The sequence below is a fragment of the Dipodomys merriami genome, unplaced genomic scaffold (assembly GCF_024711535.1).
Source record: "Dipodomys merriami isolate MVZ:Mamm:240054 unplaced genomic scaffold, mDipMer1.0.p SCAF_13, whole genome shotgun sequence".
Taxonomy (NCBI): Eukaryota; Metazoa; Chordata; class Mammalia; order Rodentia; family Heteromyidae; genus Dipodomys; species Dipodomys merriami.
The window spans coordinates 33,200,786-33,220,256 of record NW_027202604.1 but is presented as its reverse complement, the minus strand read 5'-3'; the positions used below and the strand labels follow the sequence as shown (position 1 = coordinate 33,220,256).

Genomic DNA, 19,471 nt, shown 5'->3' with positions numbered 1-19,471 from the left:
ACACACACAGACGCACAGATACAGACACAGACACACGCGCACACACACACACACACACACAGATACAGACACAGACACGCACAGACACACAGACACATAGACATACACACACACAGATGCACAGATACAGACACAGACACGCACAGACACACAGACACATAGACACACAGACACACACACATACAGACACACAGATACAGATACAGACACAGACACGCACAGACACACAGACACACAGACACACACACACACAGACGCACAGATACAGACACAGACACGCACAGACACACAGACACACATACACAGACGCACAGATACAGACACAGACACGCACAGACACACACACACACATACAGACGCACAGATACAGACACAGACACACAATTTGACTACAATTGAAGAGACCTTGGTATTTAGTTCTACATTAGTGTCTATAATCATGACCAAGTCATTTACACAATCACATATCGGTGTCTTCAGCTGCAAAGGGAAGGCTGGACAATTTTACACATTTCAATTGTTTTTTTCTCCGATTTCAGCCAGAGCTGGGTATAATTTGTATGCAAAACTTTCCTTTCAATGGTCTACTTAGAGAGAAACCTAGTATAGCCATGTTGCAAACAATGACATCTATAAGATCTTGTACTTGATAGCTTGATTTTTCTCTGATTAAAGCAAGACATAACTATTTGATGCTTTGAAGTTCCTCATTTGCGGTCAGCTTCTTACTCTTTCTGGATTGCACATCAAACACCAGGAAATATTGGACAAAGGGTCCTCTAGCAACCCATCACTATTCAAGAGTCTATGTGTGTGTCAATTAGTTCTGGATGTATTAAAATCACTATACACTAGACGGATAGATAAATAAACAAATGACCCATCCTCAGGAAACAGACCATCACCAACACATCCAACCAAAATTCCAAATTTACAATACAGTAAGAGCAGAATTATAATAAAGGGATAGGAAAATTCTATAAACCTTGTAAGTGCTATGCTAGTAAACAACACAGATGAATGAGAAGAAAGAGAAGCAATTCTTCTATTCAGCTGTTCTACAAATTATAAGAAGGCCTCAGAGGTTCAAGGGGAGATTGGAGGGTGAATGGAAATTCAGAGTGGACAAGAAGGCAACAAGACAAACTGATGCCCATGCAAAGGGCTAATGCCCTGGGAGGGCTGCACATCCTTGGGAGGTGGGTTGGACGTGGATTATGCAGCAAAGAGCAAGAGGTCATGAGGAGACAGAGAGGCAGGGAATGGGGCAGGATGTATGGAGGTGATTTCTCTACTGGGGACAACAATGAATTACTTCTTCATTAACCCTCAACTGATAACTCAACTTTCACATGCTTTCATATGGTTTCACCATCCAGTAACAAACTCCAAGAACAATGCAGGCTGTAGGCGAGGCTTCCTGAGGACATCATGGAAGAGGAAGTGATATGTGAAAATGTGAACCATATGACAGTATGTCTGGCAGTGGCTTAGTGCGCATGTGCAGTTCCATGGTCGGCTTTGTTCTCTAGTCGGTCGGCTTTGTTCTCTAGTCAGTTAGGGTAAGCTGTATGACTAAGAACATTCATCTAAAGGTGTAAAATAGAATTCTTTTCAAAGTAGTGATACCATTACACACACACACACACACACACACACACACACACACACACACACACACACACACGAACTTTGTGGCACTTGTAATGTGAGATTCTGTGTTTTTATGTTAAGTTGCTTGTTGTTTTTGTTCCTGTTCTGGAGTCACAATCTCACTAGACAGCCCAATTTGGCTTCGAAGTCTCTTCAAGGTTGGCCCTGAACTCACAATCCTGCCATCTTAGCCTCCCAAGTTACCGGGATTATAGGTGTGCACCATTACTCTGGGTCAGAGTTGTGAGATGGGTAGTGGATAATGAACTTTTTTTTTTTTTTTTACAATATATTTTTCTCACATGGGAATATGCCTTCAGTTGACATGCATTCTGTATTTGACACTTGTTGCCTGTCCTACAAGGCAGACCATTTGCACACGGAAGGAATATTCACGTGGAGGTAGCGCGGGCTGTACCTTCTTCAGCAGAATACACCAGCGTCGTGGGGCTGAACGGCCCTTCTCCTTTATTGTTGAAGACGCCCACTTTCACCTCAAAGGGAGAGAAAGGGCGCACGCTCTCATTCCTGAACACATATCTGGAGGCATCGGCCGAGGCCAGGACGGTGAGCATCCAGATCATTTTGCCATGTGGCCGGAAGGCCACCACGTAGCCAAAGCCTCGGCCATTCTGTAATTCCTCAGGGACCGTCTGGGAAAGGAAGAGTCGGTGATTAGAAACCAACAGAGCGTGACCAGATGCCAACACTGCCGATCCTTCCCACCAATACTCTGGTCTCCGTTCCTTTACAGGCATCTTTAGGGGTGTGTCAAGGGTCTTCTAAATTTGGCCTTCAGTCTGCCTTGTGTATCTGTGAGGTGTTAGATTGGAGGGAGTTTAAAAGGGGGGGGGGAAAAGAAAGAAAAGCTTGGCTTAGATAAAGTCACTCCTTCTTTCTTGTTAAAGACCTCAAAGAGAGAGAAATAAATTAAGTAGACAAGTGAGCCCCTTAAAAACGAATGCTCCTACTATGCACAAATACTAATCTTCCTCCAACTGCCAAGTAGACAAAAGATCTCATGGAAGGAAGAACCAGCGTGGTGCATGTGAGATATATCTCTCTCTGCACCCCAAGAGCTCAGCTGTGTGTGAGGAGAGGGTTTGTTTTACTGCGGGCTCTCTGGCTATGGGAAAGCTTTTCATTTCTGGAGTGATTGTCTAGAAATTTTCAAACACATTAAAGACCCTTTTTGGTGTTTCCTACCTCCTCTCACAAAATCAATTTTTAATAAATTGGTGATGAGCCTTCCTCCAGGTTATTTAAAGAAATATCTCATAATCCAGTAGCGAAGCCAACCGCCAGGAAATCACGCTGGCTTGCTGAATTTATTGCTGGCAGACGTTCTCAATCAATTGGTCAGGGAGCAATTCAGGAAGAAAAACAAAACAACAACAACAACAGCAAAAACCCTACTGGTTTTCTCTCAACTTGACTTTAAATTTTGTTGTGCTATCTTCCCTTTTATGATAGTTTATTTTCCTGTGATGTATGAAATTAAAACTTGCCTTGACAATGCATGCGCCAACACCTTTATGTCCTGCTAGCCATTAGCTATGGGAGAGGACATATTGGCACTTTAATGGATTTTAACTCTGAGAAATAATATTTGACATGGCGGACAATAACAACATGGCCTAGACAGGATATATGTCCCTTCTCTTCTGCCATTCATTTACCTCCCAAGTTATAACCAGTTCAGATTTGCTGCCTCCTCCACCACTGACGTTAGCTGGTGTGACTTCAGGGACTGTGCAGGAGACAAAAAGACAAGTTACATCAGGTGGTAATGGTGAGTGAGGGCCAGGATACTTGGACTCCTACATCTCTGTCTATAGAGCTCAGAAACAGCGTGAGCAAGGGACTTTGGGCATGCTCTGGAGGGAAGCAAAATGTAGCAAGGAGATGGCTATTCTTTACCTGTTTCCCACTCAAGGACGTACCAATGGGATTGGCCTATCTTACCAATTGTTCAGCTCTATCCCTAGAGACCAAAGGGTTCCAGGAAAGAAGAAAGGACTGAGATGTGCTGGTAGGTCCTCAATCGTGGTTTAGTCATTTATTAACCATGTCATGGCACACATAGGAAAGACGAGGAACTATGCCCACAAAGAGCTTACAATCTCGTTGGCGCGAGAGCACACAGAAAAGGATCACAGATCAATGTTAACAGCCAGTGAACATAGCACAGACAGAATGGAGCAAGGCAGCAGTGTTCTGAAGTAGCAGGCTACTCGGATGGGGGGCGGGGCTAACGGCTTCTCAGAAGGAGAATTGTGGCTGGGTGTTGATGCAAGTAGAAGCCATAGGCTGACCCCTGGCTCCCTGTGCTTAACCTCTTGGATCCCCAGTTTTCTCTGTAAAAGTGGGGAAACCTGGCTCATTTCCTCCTCAGGGGGGTTGAGTGCATTTAATTAAGTAGTTGTTTTGGACAGGGCAGGAAAGCAGGCACGGGGTTCGCCATGTCTTCCTGTAATGGAAAGATTCACAGAAAGGCAGAATTTAAAAATGTCTTTGCTGGGAAATGTACCTCATCGGTGGGTATTTCCCCTTGGCTAGAGCCAAGGACATAGCTAGTTGAATTTACTTTTTTTTTTTTAAAGGAATGTACAATTTCTGATTTGCCTAAGATCTTGTTATGCTTTCAAGAATCATTTGCCTTCTACCTGTATGCATGGTAACATTTTTCTCTCCCTGTTTTTATTCAAGCTCTTCGCAGGATGTTCTCAGTCTTAGCATCTGGAACAAAAACCTAGTGAACATGCCTGAAGATGTTTTCCTTTGCCATTCATGATTTTTTTTTGGTAACACAAATTAAAAAACAAACAAAGACAGACATGAAAGAATTAAGCACAGACAATTTCTTGCTACACTAGTGGATTCAATAAAGCTGAGTCTATGATTTCTGAGTTTTACAATGATTTCAGGGGATGGGTGTGGGAATGTGAATCTGGATTTCACTTGGGGCTAAAAGAGCAGAAGAATGCAAGGTCTCTTCCTACATTTCAGGAGCTGCCACAGCGGACGATGTGCATCCTGGGTGCTACTCACGGGCTTCTTCTGTCCTCCGTTTCTCTGAGGGCCGACTGGGCTCCCCAATGCCAATCACGTTGGCTGCCACGGTGCGGAATTCATACTCAACCCAGGGGTTCAAACCCACCACTGTTGCTGTGAATGTCTTCCCATCAATGAGTTCTGGGACTGAAACAAATCAGAAGGTGAGAATGTTTCACAGGATTCCCAGAAAACAAATGCAGGCACCATCCATCCATCCACCCTCCTATCCATCCATCCATCCATCCATCCATCCATCCATTCATCCATCATCCATCCATCCATCCATCCACCTATACACCCACCTTTCCATCCATCTATCCACCCATCATCCATCCATCCATCCACCCATCCATTCATCTTTCCATTTGTCCATTTGTCCATCTACTCATCCACCCACCCAACTATTCTTCTATCTCTCCATCTATATATCCAACTATCCCTCTAATCATTGTCATCATTATCTCATTTAGGGGATGGTAGGTAGCTGACCATAGATATAAAAACTTCTGTTACAGTGAAGTAATCCCAGAACTCTGTATGTTTAATAATATACTAAAGTCAGATACAGGGAGATGATGTAAGACTCATTTCAAAGGCCGTAAGCTACTTGACTATAATCATTATTGTGATGGCCTAACATGCTTTCCTATTTTTTTCATATATTGTCAGGCACACCTTTATTTTCATTATGCTCCTAGAAGAGAAAAATGAAAGTATGTAAAGATCTGATGATTAGTACAGTCAACACTAGAATTTGTGGTCTTGACTTCCAAATTTTTCTTCACTTTCTTTTGAAAATTATTCTGTGATTCAACAGGAAGTAGGTAAATACAGAGAAAAATACATAAACCTATTCATTTCTGAAGTGTTTTTTTCTTTTCTTTTTTGGCAGTGGTAAGGTTTGAACTCAGGGCCTCGCACTTTCTAGGCAGGTGTCTGCCAGCAAGCCATGTCTGTAACTGCTAATTTTTGAGGTAGGAACTTGCTTCCTTCACAGACATTCACTTGGACCAAGATACATCAATTCTAGGCTTCCTTTCATAGCTGAGATAACATACACGTGCCACCAGGCCCAGATTGATGGAGTCTCTTGGACTTTTCTGACAAGGCTGGCTGAAACCATGATTTTCCTGACTTCAGCTTCTCAAGTAGCTTGGATGACAGGCATGAGCCACTAGCCCCTGGCCATTTCTGATGTTTGAAAAGCTAAAATTAAGAGCAAACAATTGAGGTTGCTAACATCATATACAATTATGTAAATTATATGAAATCGGGTCTTTCACTCCATTTATTTCTAGTTCAAGACATCAAGGCCACCCGGCCTTCCCTTGGGAACTAAAGGCCAGTGAATCTTGCTTGCAGGAATGATTTGTCCAATTTTTTTCCTTAGAGGAAATCTATGTGAAAAAAAATAAAATATTGACAGAGATGGAAATGATTAAAGAATTACTTGAAACCACAAAGAGAAGTTATTGTGGCACTAAAAAAAATTAAGTATGTAGAATAAATAACTTGAAAGAGAAAGAGGATGGAAATATCAGTGATACTAATAATTATGGCTTTATAAAGGCACTAGACTTATAAAACAGATTAAACTTCTTACATCTCAGCATTCCCAAATATATCAATCTGAAAAAAAAATGGGATAGCAAGTCAATAGTCTCTCTAAATTCTTTAGATACTGTTTTCTGGGAAGTTATGTATAAACTTTATGAAGTCTGACTATCAAGCCGGCTTATGGTTCAAGTGATAAAGTGTCTGCCTAGAAAAGCATGTGGTGTTGAGTTCAAACTTCAGTACTACCAAAAAAAAATTCTCCCAAGATTGTGATTGTGGGATCGCACACACCACTACCTTTCCCTAGGTTACCACAGTGATACACACAGATAATCTCAGATAATAGGCAGACTCGTGCATTTTATTAATATATGAATCAATTTGAAATCTAAGTTCAAACAGAACCAGCATGGCAGACCTAAGCATCTGCAATACTCTTGTTTAGGATGAGTGAAACAAATACCTAAATGTGAGCTGGTAAGGAAGCAAACATACAACAAATGCCAGTACAGATAGCACTGGTCTTGGAGACATAACCATAGGTGTTCTTGGGAGCTGTGTCCACTCAGATCTCCCTTAGCTTTTGCTATTGTCCATCATGCTGAGTTCCAGAAGACCCAGAGAGATACCAGCACCCAGCCTCCAATATGATACCTGTACTGACTGCTTGCCAGCCCACGGAGAACGGAGTCCTGGCTTGGATGACATACATGGTGACGGGACTATGGTTGTCAGGCCCAGCTCTCCAGGAAAGCTGAGCAGTGGTGTCTGTGATTTCATCAATGGTCACAGCTTCTGGGGGACCAGGAGGACCTGGGAAAAAGCCAGACTCTTAGAACCAAAGCGGGGGGTTCAAATGTGTGTGTGTGTATGATCCAGTCACTTTAGCAGGGAGCTGACTCACTTAAACACTAATTCATCCACTCATGCATCATCATCATCATCATCATCATCATCATCATCATCATCACTCAATCATCTTCTTTTCTGAACACCTGCTGACTTCCAGCAGCTCTGCTGGACTCTAAAGCTACAGAGAGGAATGAGGCGTGTCCCTTTCTCTCGGTGGCTCAGAGATTAGGAGGAAATACTATTAGGTAAACAGCATTGCAGTGGAATATTCGTTTTAATGCTAGGCGAGAATATTGGGGCACCGAAAAGGCTCAAATTCATGTCTCCATTTATCATGTATTTACGAGTTTCTGCTGTGGGCCAGACATACTGTGTCTGGGGACAGAGCAATGACAGAAGGTAGGCATCGCCTCTGATTACATGAAGATTACAGTCGGCTGGAAATGGGCATTTCTCTCACGGAGGATGTACAGGAGAGCAGGCGTAGCTTTGAAGGTTTGGAGTGTGACAGGGTTTCATTGCACATTCTGCTGCACTTGTAATTATTAACGTCCACCTCCCCTCCCCCTCCATCCATCTCTGCAAGACACACCATTGGGACCACAGCCAGTGCGCCAGTGTCATAAGCCCCTCCCTTCCCTAACGCAATTTTGAAGCTAGGACGGGGTCTGGACACCCTCTTATGTGGTTTCTACCTGTCAGTCAGGCTTGTATTTTTCTACCCAGGCTCCTGATGCTTATGGTTTCTGTCCATGCACTTCCACCATTGAAAGTGGGAATAAATCCAGCTTAACTAAAGGATCAGAAATCATAAAGCAATGGAAAGATGGAAAGTAACAGGCAAGTGAAGACAACAGTCCTGAAGCCATCCTAGTTTTCCACATGGAAAGCTCTGGCCAGTCAGCAAAATGCAATTCAAACGATATTTCATTTCCATTAGATGGATCAAAGGATTGAGTCCTAGGAGAGACTTGCGAAGCACAGTTCAGCGATGACAAGTACTCCTAACTGTGTCACGTTCCAGTGACAGGGGAAGAAAAGACAGACCTCTGGGTGGTGGGGAGGGGGGGCAGGGAGTAAGTGGCAATTTCCCAAAGGAAGACTTCTGGAATTTACTCTTACTCTACATGATGCTCTACCATATTCATATTCTCTCTCTCTCTCTCTCTCTCTCTCTCTCTCTCTCTCTCTCTCTCTCTCTCTCTGTTTCTCTCTCTATCTCTCTGTCTCTCTATCTGTCTGTCTGTCTCTCTCTCTCTCTTTCTCTCTCTCTCTCTCTCCTCCCCGCCAAATCATTTTTGTAGACTTGCAGGTGAGACTAAATTTAGCTTCTCCTTCCCACTCCTGAGTGAAAATGTCTGCAAATCTGTATGCTAGAATGGATTAATTGTCCATGGTGACATTTCAGCATGACAATCTGATGTCACCTGGGGAGGGCCAAGGTAACCCCTGGTCTTTGGGGAGCCCTATTACCATATACACCAGGAAGATAAGCTATTCTTCCTGTTTGTGTTTTTCCAACCAGTTTCTCAACTTAGTATTTGCACCCTTTTTCTTTATGGACACTGCTTTGTAGTGGCCTTTAGAATCAAAGTCCCATGAAAGGAAAAGCATTTTGTTCCCCAACTCATTAAAGAATACATGTGAGATCTTTGTGGTCCACCCTTCATGCAGGGGTGTAGATTTGGTCCCTGGAGAAAAGAGAGGAGTTTCAGGCTATTGTTTGGCTTTTTAAAAAAAACAAACTTTTCTTCCACCCACCCCACCCCCCATCAAATGTATAGCTCCAATTTACAGAAGGTTTCTTTCATTTAGATGATTAATTCAAAATGATAAATATCAGAGGACAAACATGATATAACGTTGTCGGAGTCCCACAGATTTTTGTTTGTTTGCTTTTGTTTCAGGCAATAGCAAAAGGAACGAGTGTTTGCATGCTAGAATATGCTATGGCTCAGGGAAGGGAGAATTTCTGGGGGCCCTTACATAGCTAAAGATAAAATAAATAAGCACAAGACAAATCAGGTCCAGAACCCATACTCTATGCTACACCATTTTCAACTATGCAATTGTCTTGCAGGGTAGTAAAGCAAACTTCTGCCTCCTCTCTCTACCTAATGGGCGGAAAAGCTGCAAGGTCAGAGAAGGAAGAGATAAAACAAAAGATTATGGTTTTAAACGACATATTAATTTATTGGCCTTATTAACCGGTGCAACTAGATTTTCTTTTAGACTGCGTTAGCAAATTCCTCTTGGCATTCAATGTTATTTTCTGTGAAATGAAGTATACAATATCATTTAAGAACTTCAAGTATTACTGATTTAAATATTTATTAGTGTAATTTATTGGTGCTTAAACTGCTGATCTGAACATTATCCTAATTAAATAGAAGATAAATTTCTAGCAACAGAATTCTTTTTGTCCCCAACGGGAGAGCAGACTGATTCTGGTATATATTTTTTAAATGGAAATACACAGATTTCTGTAAGTTATTCTCTGGGCACGATCACTTAGGTGCAATCCCCCCCCCTTTTTCTGGCTCCTATTTGCAACTTAACTGAAAGGTGTGATAAGTCATTTAAAGGTAACCGTATGAGTCCTGAGGCTATTTTTGTTTACCCTCTCTTGATATTGACTTTAAGTTTCGAATCCCTTCCCATTTCTCCCCACATTCTGCGGAGGTCGCAGTAAGATTGTTTTGTTGGTCCCTTCGTACTCAGATTCACCCTGCCTCCAACTCCGGACTTAAAAAAGAAGTTTCCTTGCGCTCTAAGTTCTGCAGTGGACTCCAAAGATGTGCTCCTTTGCCAAGGATTCTGAGAAAGAAGCAGCAGCTTGCGAGCCGGGAGTTTATTTTCTTGTTCTGAGTTTGTTTTTGTTTTAGTATTTCTGTGGTCTAGGGACTGAACCCAATCCCTATGCACGTTAGCCAGATGTGTTAGCACTGAGATACAGCCCCAGGCTTACTTGACTAGGACTTGAACTTGGTGCTTGATGCTCTTGCTCATTGGCTAGTACTCTACCAACTGAGCCACACCTCCCATGTCGCTTCATTTTTAATGCTTCAGAGAACCAGGGAGAATGCATAGGAATGGTCAGACGTGTGCCTGGAGTATTAAGATTTTTCCTTTCCCTTTAAAATATTTCTTCAAAGTCCATTTACAGTTCTTTTGACCCATTTCTTTGGTATGGCTTGGAATATGATATGACCATGATATGATCCATGGCGTCTGCTCAGGGTGTCTGTTGTTAGCTCCACGTACTGCCATTTAAGCAGTTACTCACGAACGTCTCATAATATTAATTTTGACACCAGCTCCAACCTTACTTGCTATGTCTCAGTCAATCAGGGGTTATTTTCCTACAAAACCATATTTTTAAACCTGGGTAGTCCTGTAAATTTGTGTGGAGGCGGGGGGGGGGGGAACATAAAACTGGGAAAAAAAATCTAATGATCGATTTACTTAGGCTACTGTTTTACTAGTGGATTAAAGAATCGTGTGGGGGCTGGGAAGGTGGCTCAGTGGTAGAGCGCTTGCCTTGCATGCCTGAGGCCCTGGGTTCGATTCCTCAGCACCACATAAGCAAAAAGAAAAAAAAGCCGGAAGTGGCGCTGTGGCTCAAGTGGTAGAGTGCTAGCCTTGAGCTGAAGAGCTGAGGGACAGCGCCCAGGCCCAGAGTTCAGGCTCCACGACTGGACCCCAAGGAAAAAAAAAAAAAAGAATCCATGAGGTTTAACCTAGATGAAACCCCCACATGGTATAGCTGGATGGATCCCTTTTAACACAGATGCTTTTGCTGGGCCCCAGTGGCTCAGACCTCTCATCCTCACTATTCAGGAGGCTGAGATCTGAGAATCATGATTCAAAGTCAGCCCAGGCAGGAAACTCTGTGTGCCTCTCATCTCCAGTTAATCACCAAAAAGCATGAAGTGGAACTGTTTCTCAAGTGGTTGAGAGCTATCCTTGAACAAAAAAACTCAGGGACCATACCCAGGCCCTGAGTTCAAGCCCCAAGACCTACACACACATATACAAGTATATGCTTTTGCTGATCAAAAGTTATTCTAGAACATCGTATCAACTTCAATGGCAACAATTGGAGCATGGACAGGATTTATTTTTAGGGTAAAGGAACTGGATTTGCTCAGTACATTGTCTGACAATCCGGCATGAGAAATATGTGTGCAGGAAACTTCTCTTGGCTGTTATCCACTGTTTGCGTGCTTAGCTTCTGCCTGTTTGTTTGTTTGTTTTTTTCCAATAATTTTAAACCCCTGGGGTTTTAGAACTCTGCTAGGGTACATATCAACAAAATATTTAAGGACCAAAAAACAATTCAATACCTCTTACAATCAGGTCTGCAGAAGCAGATAGTCTGTCCACGCTTGTCTGGACAATGCAGACATATTTCCCAGCATGCTTCAGTTGGATGTTTCGGATCATCAAATCACCAGCTGAATCCTGCTGATAAAGTGGAGGAAAGTGGCTACGATTACTTTTTAATGAGCTCTAAATAGCATTATCACATGAAGGACACTGTGACTAATGGATTTATTTTACACTGGCTGATGAAAAACATTAGCGATGCAAGCCACGGTCTATTAAAAATAGGTAGGTTAGCCCAAGAAACAATGCCAACCTTTGGCAAGAGCTCAGGTGCCTGGCTTCCCTGGGTCTCTGGAAGAGTCTACTAGACCCTTATCGGAAGCACTTAAACCTACTTAGATAAGGTGATTCTTGAGCTAGTCTTGTTGATTCCCTTCGACATGACCTCAGCCAGCTGCCTGTGCTGGTATTCCGATACTTTGGAGCTCCCTATTTGGAAGGGGGAAATGAACCCATATTTGGAGTAGTCCACATTTCCCTGTATAACCCTGACTTGCAGCCAGCATTTTGATTGCTCTCCGGTTTAAATTAAAGGATTATGAAGACCGACTCTCCAAGGAAATCTTGCATCACCTAATGTGGAACAGTGCTAATTTGTTTTCCAAATGCCAAATGCATGTTTGATTAGCAGATGAATAAGTCTAATTACATCCCAGTATAGATGCCTAGTTACCCCCAGAACCATTTCTGCACCGCTCACCAACAAACTATTTTTCACAAACACGAAGATACCTTCACAGAGTATCACAAAAAGGTTCTATACCTTAGAATTTGGTTTCACAGTTCTGTTAATCAAAAGTTTGGAGATCACTTGCCCATACAAGTGACTACTCCACAGGCTAGATTTGGAATGCTGTGCCTCTTCTTAACTTCTTCCCACAAAGGATGAACATTTAGGGTATATTAATCTTTCCATGTTTTCCCATTCTAACCATGACGGTGTCAGTCCTCCCACTGGTAATGATGATGTGTGATACTTAGTGATATTTTGCATATGGCTGTTATTTTCCAAGTATTTTAGATAGAGTAATACAGCAGTATTAATAACCTTGGAAGCAGACATTCTAATTATCTTATTTTGTAGATGAGGAAACTCTAGGACAAGGAAGTTAGGTGATTTACCTAAAGTCACTTGTAAGAAGCAGAGCCAGAATTGAACCCACATCATCAGCTCTAATCCTTGTTCTTAGAGATACAGAAAAGAGACTTCTCTGTATCTTTGTTGTAAATCACTGAGTTCTTGGCCTCTTTCTTTTGTTTCAATACAACACACACCACATGCACTTTTACTAAGGGCGGTGAAAGAGGCAGCATCTCCCGCTGCTATTAGAAAGAGTAGAAGAAAGGCTGAAGTCTAGACTGCAGGAGAGCTAAAGTTTTGATACCTGGTTGTCTCAGGCTGATCCCTGCTGTGTGATTTTATCTAAATCTCTTAATCTGTCTGTGCCTTAGTTTATTGACCTCTAAAAGAAGGATGCCTCCCCTTCTGGGCTATGTGGTGAGAATCAAATGAGACTGGATGTTGTTGTGAAATCCTTTTATAGACGATGAAGCATGGAGTAAATTAAAACTGGCATTATTGATGGTCATGATCAATTTTCTTTGTGAAACAATCACGTCAAAAAAAACCCTTAAATCTAATTCAAGTAGAACTGTGATTTTTTTTTTATCATCACAGACTTCTTTTATTTATAACACTTGTGTTCCTGTCCAATTTCCACTATTTACTGATCACATCTTATAACGGCTCAAGTAAAATGGGAAAAATAATTGCTAACCTATTTCACAGGGATTCTGGGAGGATTAAGGAGCTACTATATAAGGCGCTTGGTCAATAAGTAGGTTCATTACAAGTGAAAGAAGCAACCATCATCATCATCATCATCATCATCACCACTGCTGTCATCAATATTGTTAGTCTTCTTTACCTAAGAATTTCACATGTTGGGATCTTGAGGAGAAGTTTAAATACAAAATAAAATTGCTAGAGAGATGTAGGCAGTGAAGTGGGAAGCCATATTGATTTTAAAATGGAAACCATATAGGTTCTATGAAAATAGCTCCACGATCTCAATAATTTATTTTATACTTTGGGTACTTAAATAGCAAAGAAACCATTACAGCTGGAATATTTCAGAGCACAGAAAACTGCTAATACAATGTCATGTTTTTATCACTCAGAATGTAATTGTAGTTAGTCTTACATTTTGACTGGAATTGTACCTTTCAAGCAAAACTGAAATGTAAAAAAATAACATCAGGGGGCTGGGAAGGTGGCTCAGTGGTAAAGCGCTTGCCTTGCATGCCTGAGGCCCTGGGTTCCATTCCTCAGCACCACATAAGCAAAAAGAAAAAAGCCGGAAGTGGCTCAAGTGGTAGAGCACTAGCCTTGAGCTGAAGAGCTGAGGAACAGCGCCCAGGCCCAGAGTTCAGGCCCCATGACCGGAACCAAAAAAATAAAAAATAAAAAATAAAATAACATCAGGATCCAGTAAGAGCCTCACAGAAAGAGACTTCTCCTCAGAAACAGCCAGAACTAAGAAGTACATTTATGTCCCTACCAACGTCCAAGCCCAGAGTTTAAGTCCCACGACCGACTGACCAAAAAAAAAAAAGAAAGGCAAATGGCACCCAATCTACAGGCAAGGGTTGGCACAGAAGATGGAATTAAAGTGCTTGACCATGGTAAGCAGTAAGGTTTCTCCATCTGGTGTTCCTCAGTCCTGGTGTTGTGTGGCAACCACTGTGTCTGTTTGGCTAGGCTACCTATCTGATCCTCAGGCCTCTATTTAAAATTGGTAGATGCCCCTACCATCCTAGGAGATAATACTTTTTGTTATCCTTCCCCTGTCTGATAATAAATGGGAGAATAACCAGCTATTCTGCTTACTTTATGAAAAATGGTCTTAGCATATACTTTTATACTATTATATATTATATACTATTTATACTAATATAATAATTTATACTATTATTAAATCAATGTGATCCCTCCTCCACATACTACCTCATTAAATTTGACCAAGTCTTTCTTTTATGCTAAACACAGAACTATGTATGTTTTTGATCTCAAGGAATTTGAAATCTTGCGTACGCTCAGGCCTTAGTTCATGTATTCTCACTTGATTAAGTTATTAAGTTGAACCAATTGATAGAGGTCCAGAAAGGTTACAATTTTGACAGTGCCATCCAGATTGTGTCACCTGAGACTCCAAAAGACAATCCCTAATGAACCAAGATATCTACTGATGCCATAAATGATGGTACCATTTGGATACCATCCTTGGGAAAATAGTCATTGAAAGTGTTTTTAATGTCTGTGACTCAAACTCCTTGAGAAAGTTGGCATGCATGCAAGAATAAAAATGGTAGTATAGCTAGACCAATCATGTACAATTAAGTAATACTTTGTAAACTTCAGGCTGTTCATACTCAACCTAAGGTGACAAACTTGAGAAGGGGAAATCAGATTCTTATTGAGTTCAGAGCCCTGCTTTTACATTCTGCTTGTGTTTTTGGTTAGGGCTATCTAATAGACTGGCAGCCAGAGTGAATCTTTATTATTAGTTGGAATGTAGGGCTGTGTTAGGATAAGAAAATCATTTATAAGAATGATAGTTGCAAACCCAAATTGCTTTCAGGTTTAAACCTCTTCTTGTTATATCTTCAGTAATATACATTTTATCAAAAGTAAAGCATTTCAAAAAATTGAAGCATTTGGATTCATTCTACTTGGAGATAATAAATAACCTCACCATCATTTTAAAATCAAGTCCTAACTATACAATAATGATTCTCCCACAGGGCCAAACTTTTGACACCCCAAAATTTTGTGAAATGAGATGCTTGAAAAGCGTTATCAGTTTGGTGCTGGTGGCTCATTCTTGTAATCCTAGCTACTTAGGAAGCTGAGATCTGAGGATTGTGGTTTGAAGCCAGCCCCAGCAGTGTCTTATCTCCAATGAACAACCAAAAAACTGGAAGTGGAGGTCTGGCTAAAGGGGCAGAGCACCAGCCTGGAGCAAATAAAGTCATGTGTTTGAGCCCCAGGAAGGCGACCTCAAGTAAATAAATAAATGAATGAATGAATGAATAAATAAACATGAGGAGGAAAAACAATTCTTAAATAGTGACTTTCTACATTTTTGTCAGGTTAATCTCCAGAAATTACCCTGAAGCAGTTTCAAGAAGTTCAGTTGCTTTGTATCCTGTTTCCTGTGCGTTATTAATACTTACCCCTCCAACTCTTTCAAAGTGGTCTCCATCTTTGTCAAAGTCAATCAGATGTCCATTGAAAGACCAGGTGAACACAATGTCGAGCGAGTGATCGTGTGTCACCTGGCAGGGCAGAACAATGCTCTCTCCAACAGTGACATCCATGCTGGAAGGTGGGACCATGACCCTGGTTGGATCTGGAGAGTTAAAGAAAAACAACAGCACTAAGGACAAAGCCTTTGAGCTCTGGTGGAAATAAACTAAATTTAAGAGTAGGGTATAGTTTTGTTTTATTTTATTTATGTTATAGGCTGCGATCCATAAACCTTGGTCATCCGAGAAGCCCGGACTTGGGCAGGAGGTCATTTTTAATATATGAAAAGATTAAAGTATACCTTTCTACAACCACAGGACAGTTAGGGAGGAGGGAGGGAAGATTTCTGAAGATGATGGCTGAAAGAATCCTTTTTGGCATGTTATTCTGAAAGAGCCTCTTTTAAAAACAGTTTCATGTCTCTCTCTCCAGTTTCACTAAAGTCGCATCTCAGCTAACCACAGAAATATCTACATATATTGGAACTTGTTGGGCCTTTTCTCTGTGGTAAAAATGTTGCTTGTTTTAGCATGGAAAATTTAAAAAATTCAGAAAGAAAAATCCAACCAGAGAAAACAATACAAAATACATCCAAAGAAAGAAAAAGAAAAAGAACCCCCCCCCAAATATCTATATAATGTCCTTTATAGTATTGAACCTCAGCAATAATTCCCTCTATCATTTGTTAAGCATTTTTCAACTGTTTTATTTTACATGGTTGAAAATATGGCACTCACAATATGTTCCTCTTTTCCTTGCTTTAGGTATGATTTATTTTATTCTATTTCCGTTATATTTTAATAATCTGCAGAACAGAGATTTCAACTTACAGCATTTATTTATTTTTTATTATTTTGTGTCAGTACCTGGAATTGAACTAAGGGCCTTGCAATTCAGCTTGGTTTTCTCACTCACAACTGGTATACTACCACTTGAACCACATCTCCAGTCCAATATTTGGGGGGTGGGGGCTAATCTGGAAATGGAGCCTTGCAGACTTCTTTGCCCAGGCTTGCTTTGAAACTTCATCCACTAAATTTCAGCCTCCTGAGAAGCTAGAATTACAAGTATGAGCCACCTGCATCTAGCTTAGGCTTACAGTGTTGACAAAATGTAGAACTAGTAGCCATTTTGGCAAATTTCACGACAAAAATAAATAATGCTGTAGTGAGCATCGTTGACAACATTCTATATTCATACTGCTTCTTTAAAAAGTAAAGTGTTCATTAGCTTTTAAGATCACCTTTACATAATTGCTTTAGTGGGGTTGGAGCGTGCTTGTTTAGTTGAGGCTGTTTGTAAACTCTAGTCCTCCAACATCTCACATTATAGCTATCCTGATTTTTCAAGATAATGTAACTTCATAAATGGTGACAGAGAGTATAATAGTAACATGCAAATTGAATTCAACACAAAAGCCATATAAGTGCCTAAAATTCAATATAAAAGCCATACAAGTGCCTAAAAGAATGGAATTCTCTGCACAGCCCTATTTCACAAATTTTTATGTATTAAGCCAACCAAGCAAATAATTGCAAATAAGAGATATCAAAGCCCCAAACCTCAAACAACAACACCAACAAAAAAAACCCATAGAAACACAATAAAAGAACATGATTAATTATCTTCCATAGGGTCATGTTGCAGGCTATGAGGTATTTGGATATTTGTTAAATGAACCTAGTAGAATAAAATCTCATGTGGGGAATTTTGAGATTATACTTCATATGAGATATTTATTTGGGGTTTGTTTTATTTTTAACTGGCAAAGGGAAATTGCACACATTTATGGGGTACAATGTGATAGTTCAGTACATGTACACATTTTGTAATACCCAATCTATCACCTCAACTACCTACTTTCAGTGGGTCTTACTGTCTCATGCCCACTAAAATTTCCTGTATAATGAAAAAAATAATTGTAACACACTTTTTTTCTATCATTTTATCCAACTCTGGAAAGAAAACAGTTCAGGGTTGTTATGAAGGGAAGTTTCTGTCTTAAAAAGGTTATAATCTACTGGTAGGATATACTTTTTCTATTTTCTGGAAATAAGAAAAGATCGTGATAAATGGATGATGTGCTTTTAGTTACTATCGAATGAGTGACATCCATGAAATGAGAAGTCAACTACTTGTACTGGCACCTAATGGGACAGAAATTCCCTTATTTCAAAGGCTGAAGCTTTGTAAGCCACATAATAAAAAATCTATCGATTCACTAGCACTCAGCAACAGATATAGACTAGGTGGCTTTTTAAAAAAATTTTGATTGAGGGAGAGATGTAAGGGCAAATCTTACACTAAGAAAAAATTTAGGAATCACTCCATTTGGAATTTATGTCATTTGGCTTTTGTTGTTGTTGTTGTTAGTTATGGAGCTTGAACTCAGGACCTGGGTGCTGTTCATGAGCTCTTTTGCTCAAGGAAGTGCTCTATCACTTTGACCTACAGCTCTACTTGTAGTTTGCTGGTGGTTAATTGGAGATAAAGGTCTCACAGACTTCCCCTTCCCTGGCTAGCTTTGAATTATGATGATAAGATCTCAGCCTCCTAAGTATCTAGGATTACAGGCAGAAGCACCAGCACCTGGATTCATTAGGCATTTTTTATTTTGGATGTTCCTTGTCTATAAAATGAAGACTGAAACATAATCCCACGCTAAAACAACATATATTTATGGGCTTTTATTTTTATTTTTACTTATTTGTGGCAGTATTGGACTTTAAACTAAGCCTTGGCCTACTCCTCTAGGCCACTGTCTGCCTTTAGTTAAGATACACACTAATTTTGAAATTTAGGTCTAAAATCTAATGTACTGTCTCCTCATTTTTTTTACCTGTCAAACCTATATTGTGTATTGTAAGAATATCACACATAAAAGAAACTGAAGAGTAATAGCCAAGATCACTAAGTTCCTTCCTTTGTGAGACTTTCATTTACTCCTAACAAATAAGTGCTACTACATTATTTAACACAAGAGAAGACTGATACCCGGACAGTTAAAACATTGTCTGTTGCTCTATTCTGCTTCTCTTCATTTAGCTGAAAAACACTGGTATCTATGCACAAACATTCAGTGTCTGAGTCTAGGGGTATCACAGAGCCATTTTTCACTCTTTTGTACATATAGTCATCTGAAGATCTTTAAATGCAAAAGTCCAGAAGTTCTGCTATCAGGTACGAAGTGCTTCTGACGGCTTCACTGCAAGAAGAATGGACAGATCATCCTAGGCAGGTAGCAAGCCACAACTGTTTCATGCCTAAAGTTCTGGCTCTAACACTGAGCTTACACACCTAACTTCTGGGTGTTCCAGTCCAATGTCCAGGCTCAAGTTCTTAAAAATCTTTGTCTCATATCTCCTCCTATCTCTTGGGCAATCAACCAGTTGGTTCGTATCTTACAGACATTTGAAATTGTCTCATAGGTACCTCCTCTCCTCCCCTCGCCTGCCCTCTCCTCCCTTCCCTTTCTTTTCTCCTCCTCTCCCCTGCCCTCTTCTTTCTGGTACTAGGGGTTGAGTTCATGGCCACATACACAAGCTAAGCATATGCTGAATAATATTTGACTCATATTTTTCATTGGCATGTCTCTTAAAGAAACATGTTCATGCAGGGATCTGGGACAGATTTATTTATGTATTTACCTATTTA

General features: G+C 40.6%; 1 protein-coding gene across 5 annotated transcripts in view; it reads right to left on the bottom strand.

Annotated features, from left to right (window-relative positions):
* Cntn4 (contactin 4) overlaps positions 1–19,471 on the bottom strand; it is a 793,681-nt gene that overhangs the window by 15,793 nt on the left and 758,417 nt on the right. For 4 of the 5 annotated variants that reach the window (XM_070018985.1, XM_070018986.1, XM_070018987.1 and 1 more), the window contains 6 exons: positions 15,745–15,920; positions 11,466–11,586; positions 6,922–7,080; positions 4,705–4,854; positions 3,333–3,403; positions 2,072–2,306 (listed from right to left, as the gene is read on the bottom strand). In XM_070018985.1, the coding sequence (XP_069875086.1) occupies positions 2,072–2,306; positions 3,333–3,403; positions 4,705–4,854; positions 6,922–7,080; positions 11,466–11,586; positions 15,745–15,920 (912 nt within the window). The remainder of the gene's footprint in view (positions 1–2,071; positions 2,307–3,332; positions 3,404–4,704; positions 4,855–6,921; positions 7,081–11,465; positions 11,587–15,744; positions 15,921–19,471) is intronic. The other variant, XM_070018989.1, reaches the window with a different exon arrangement.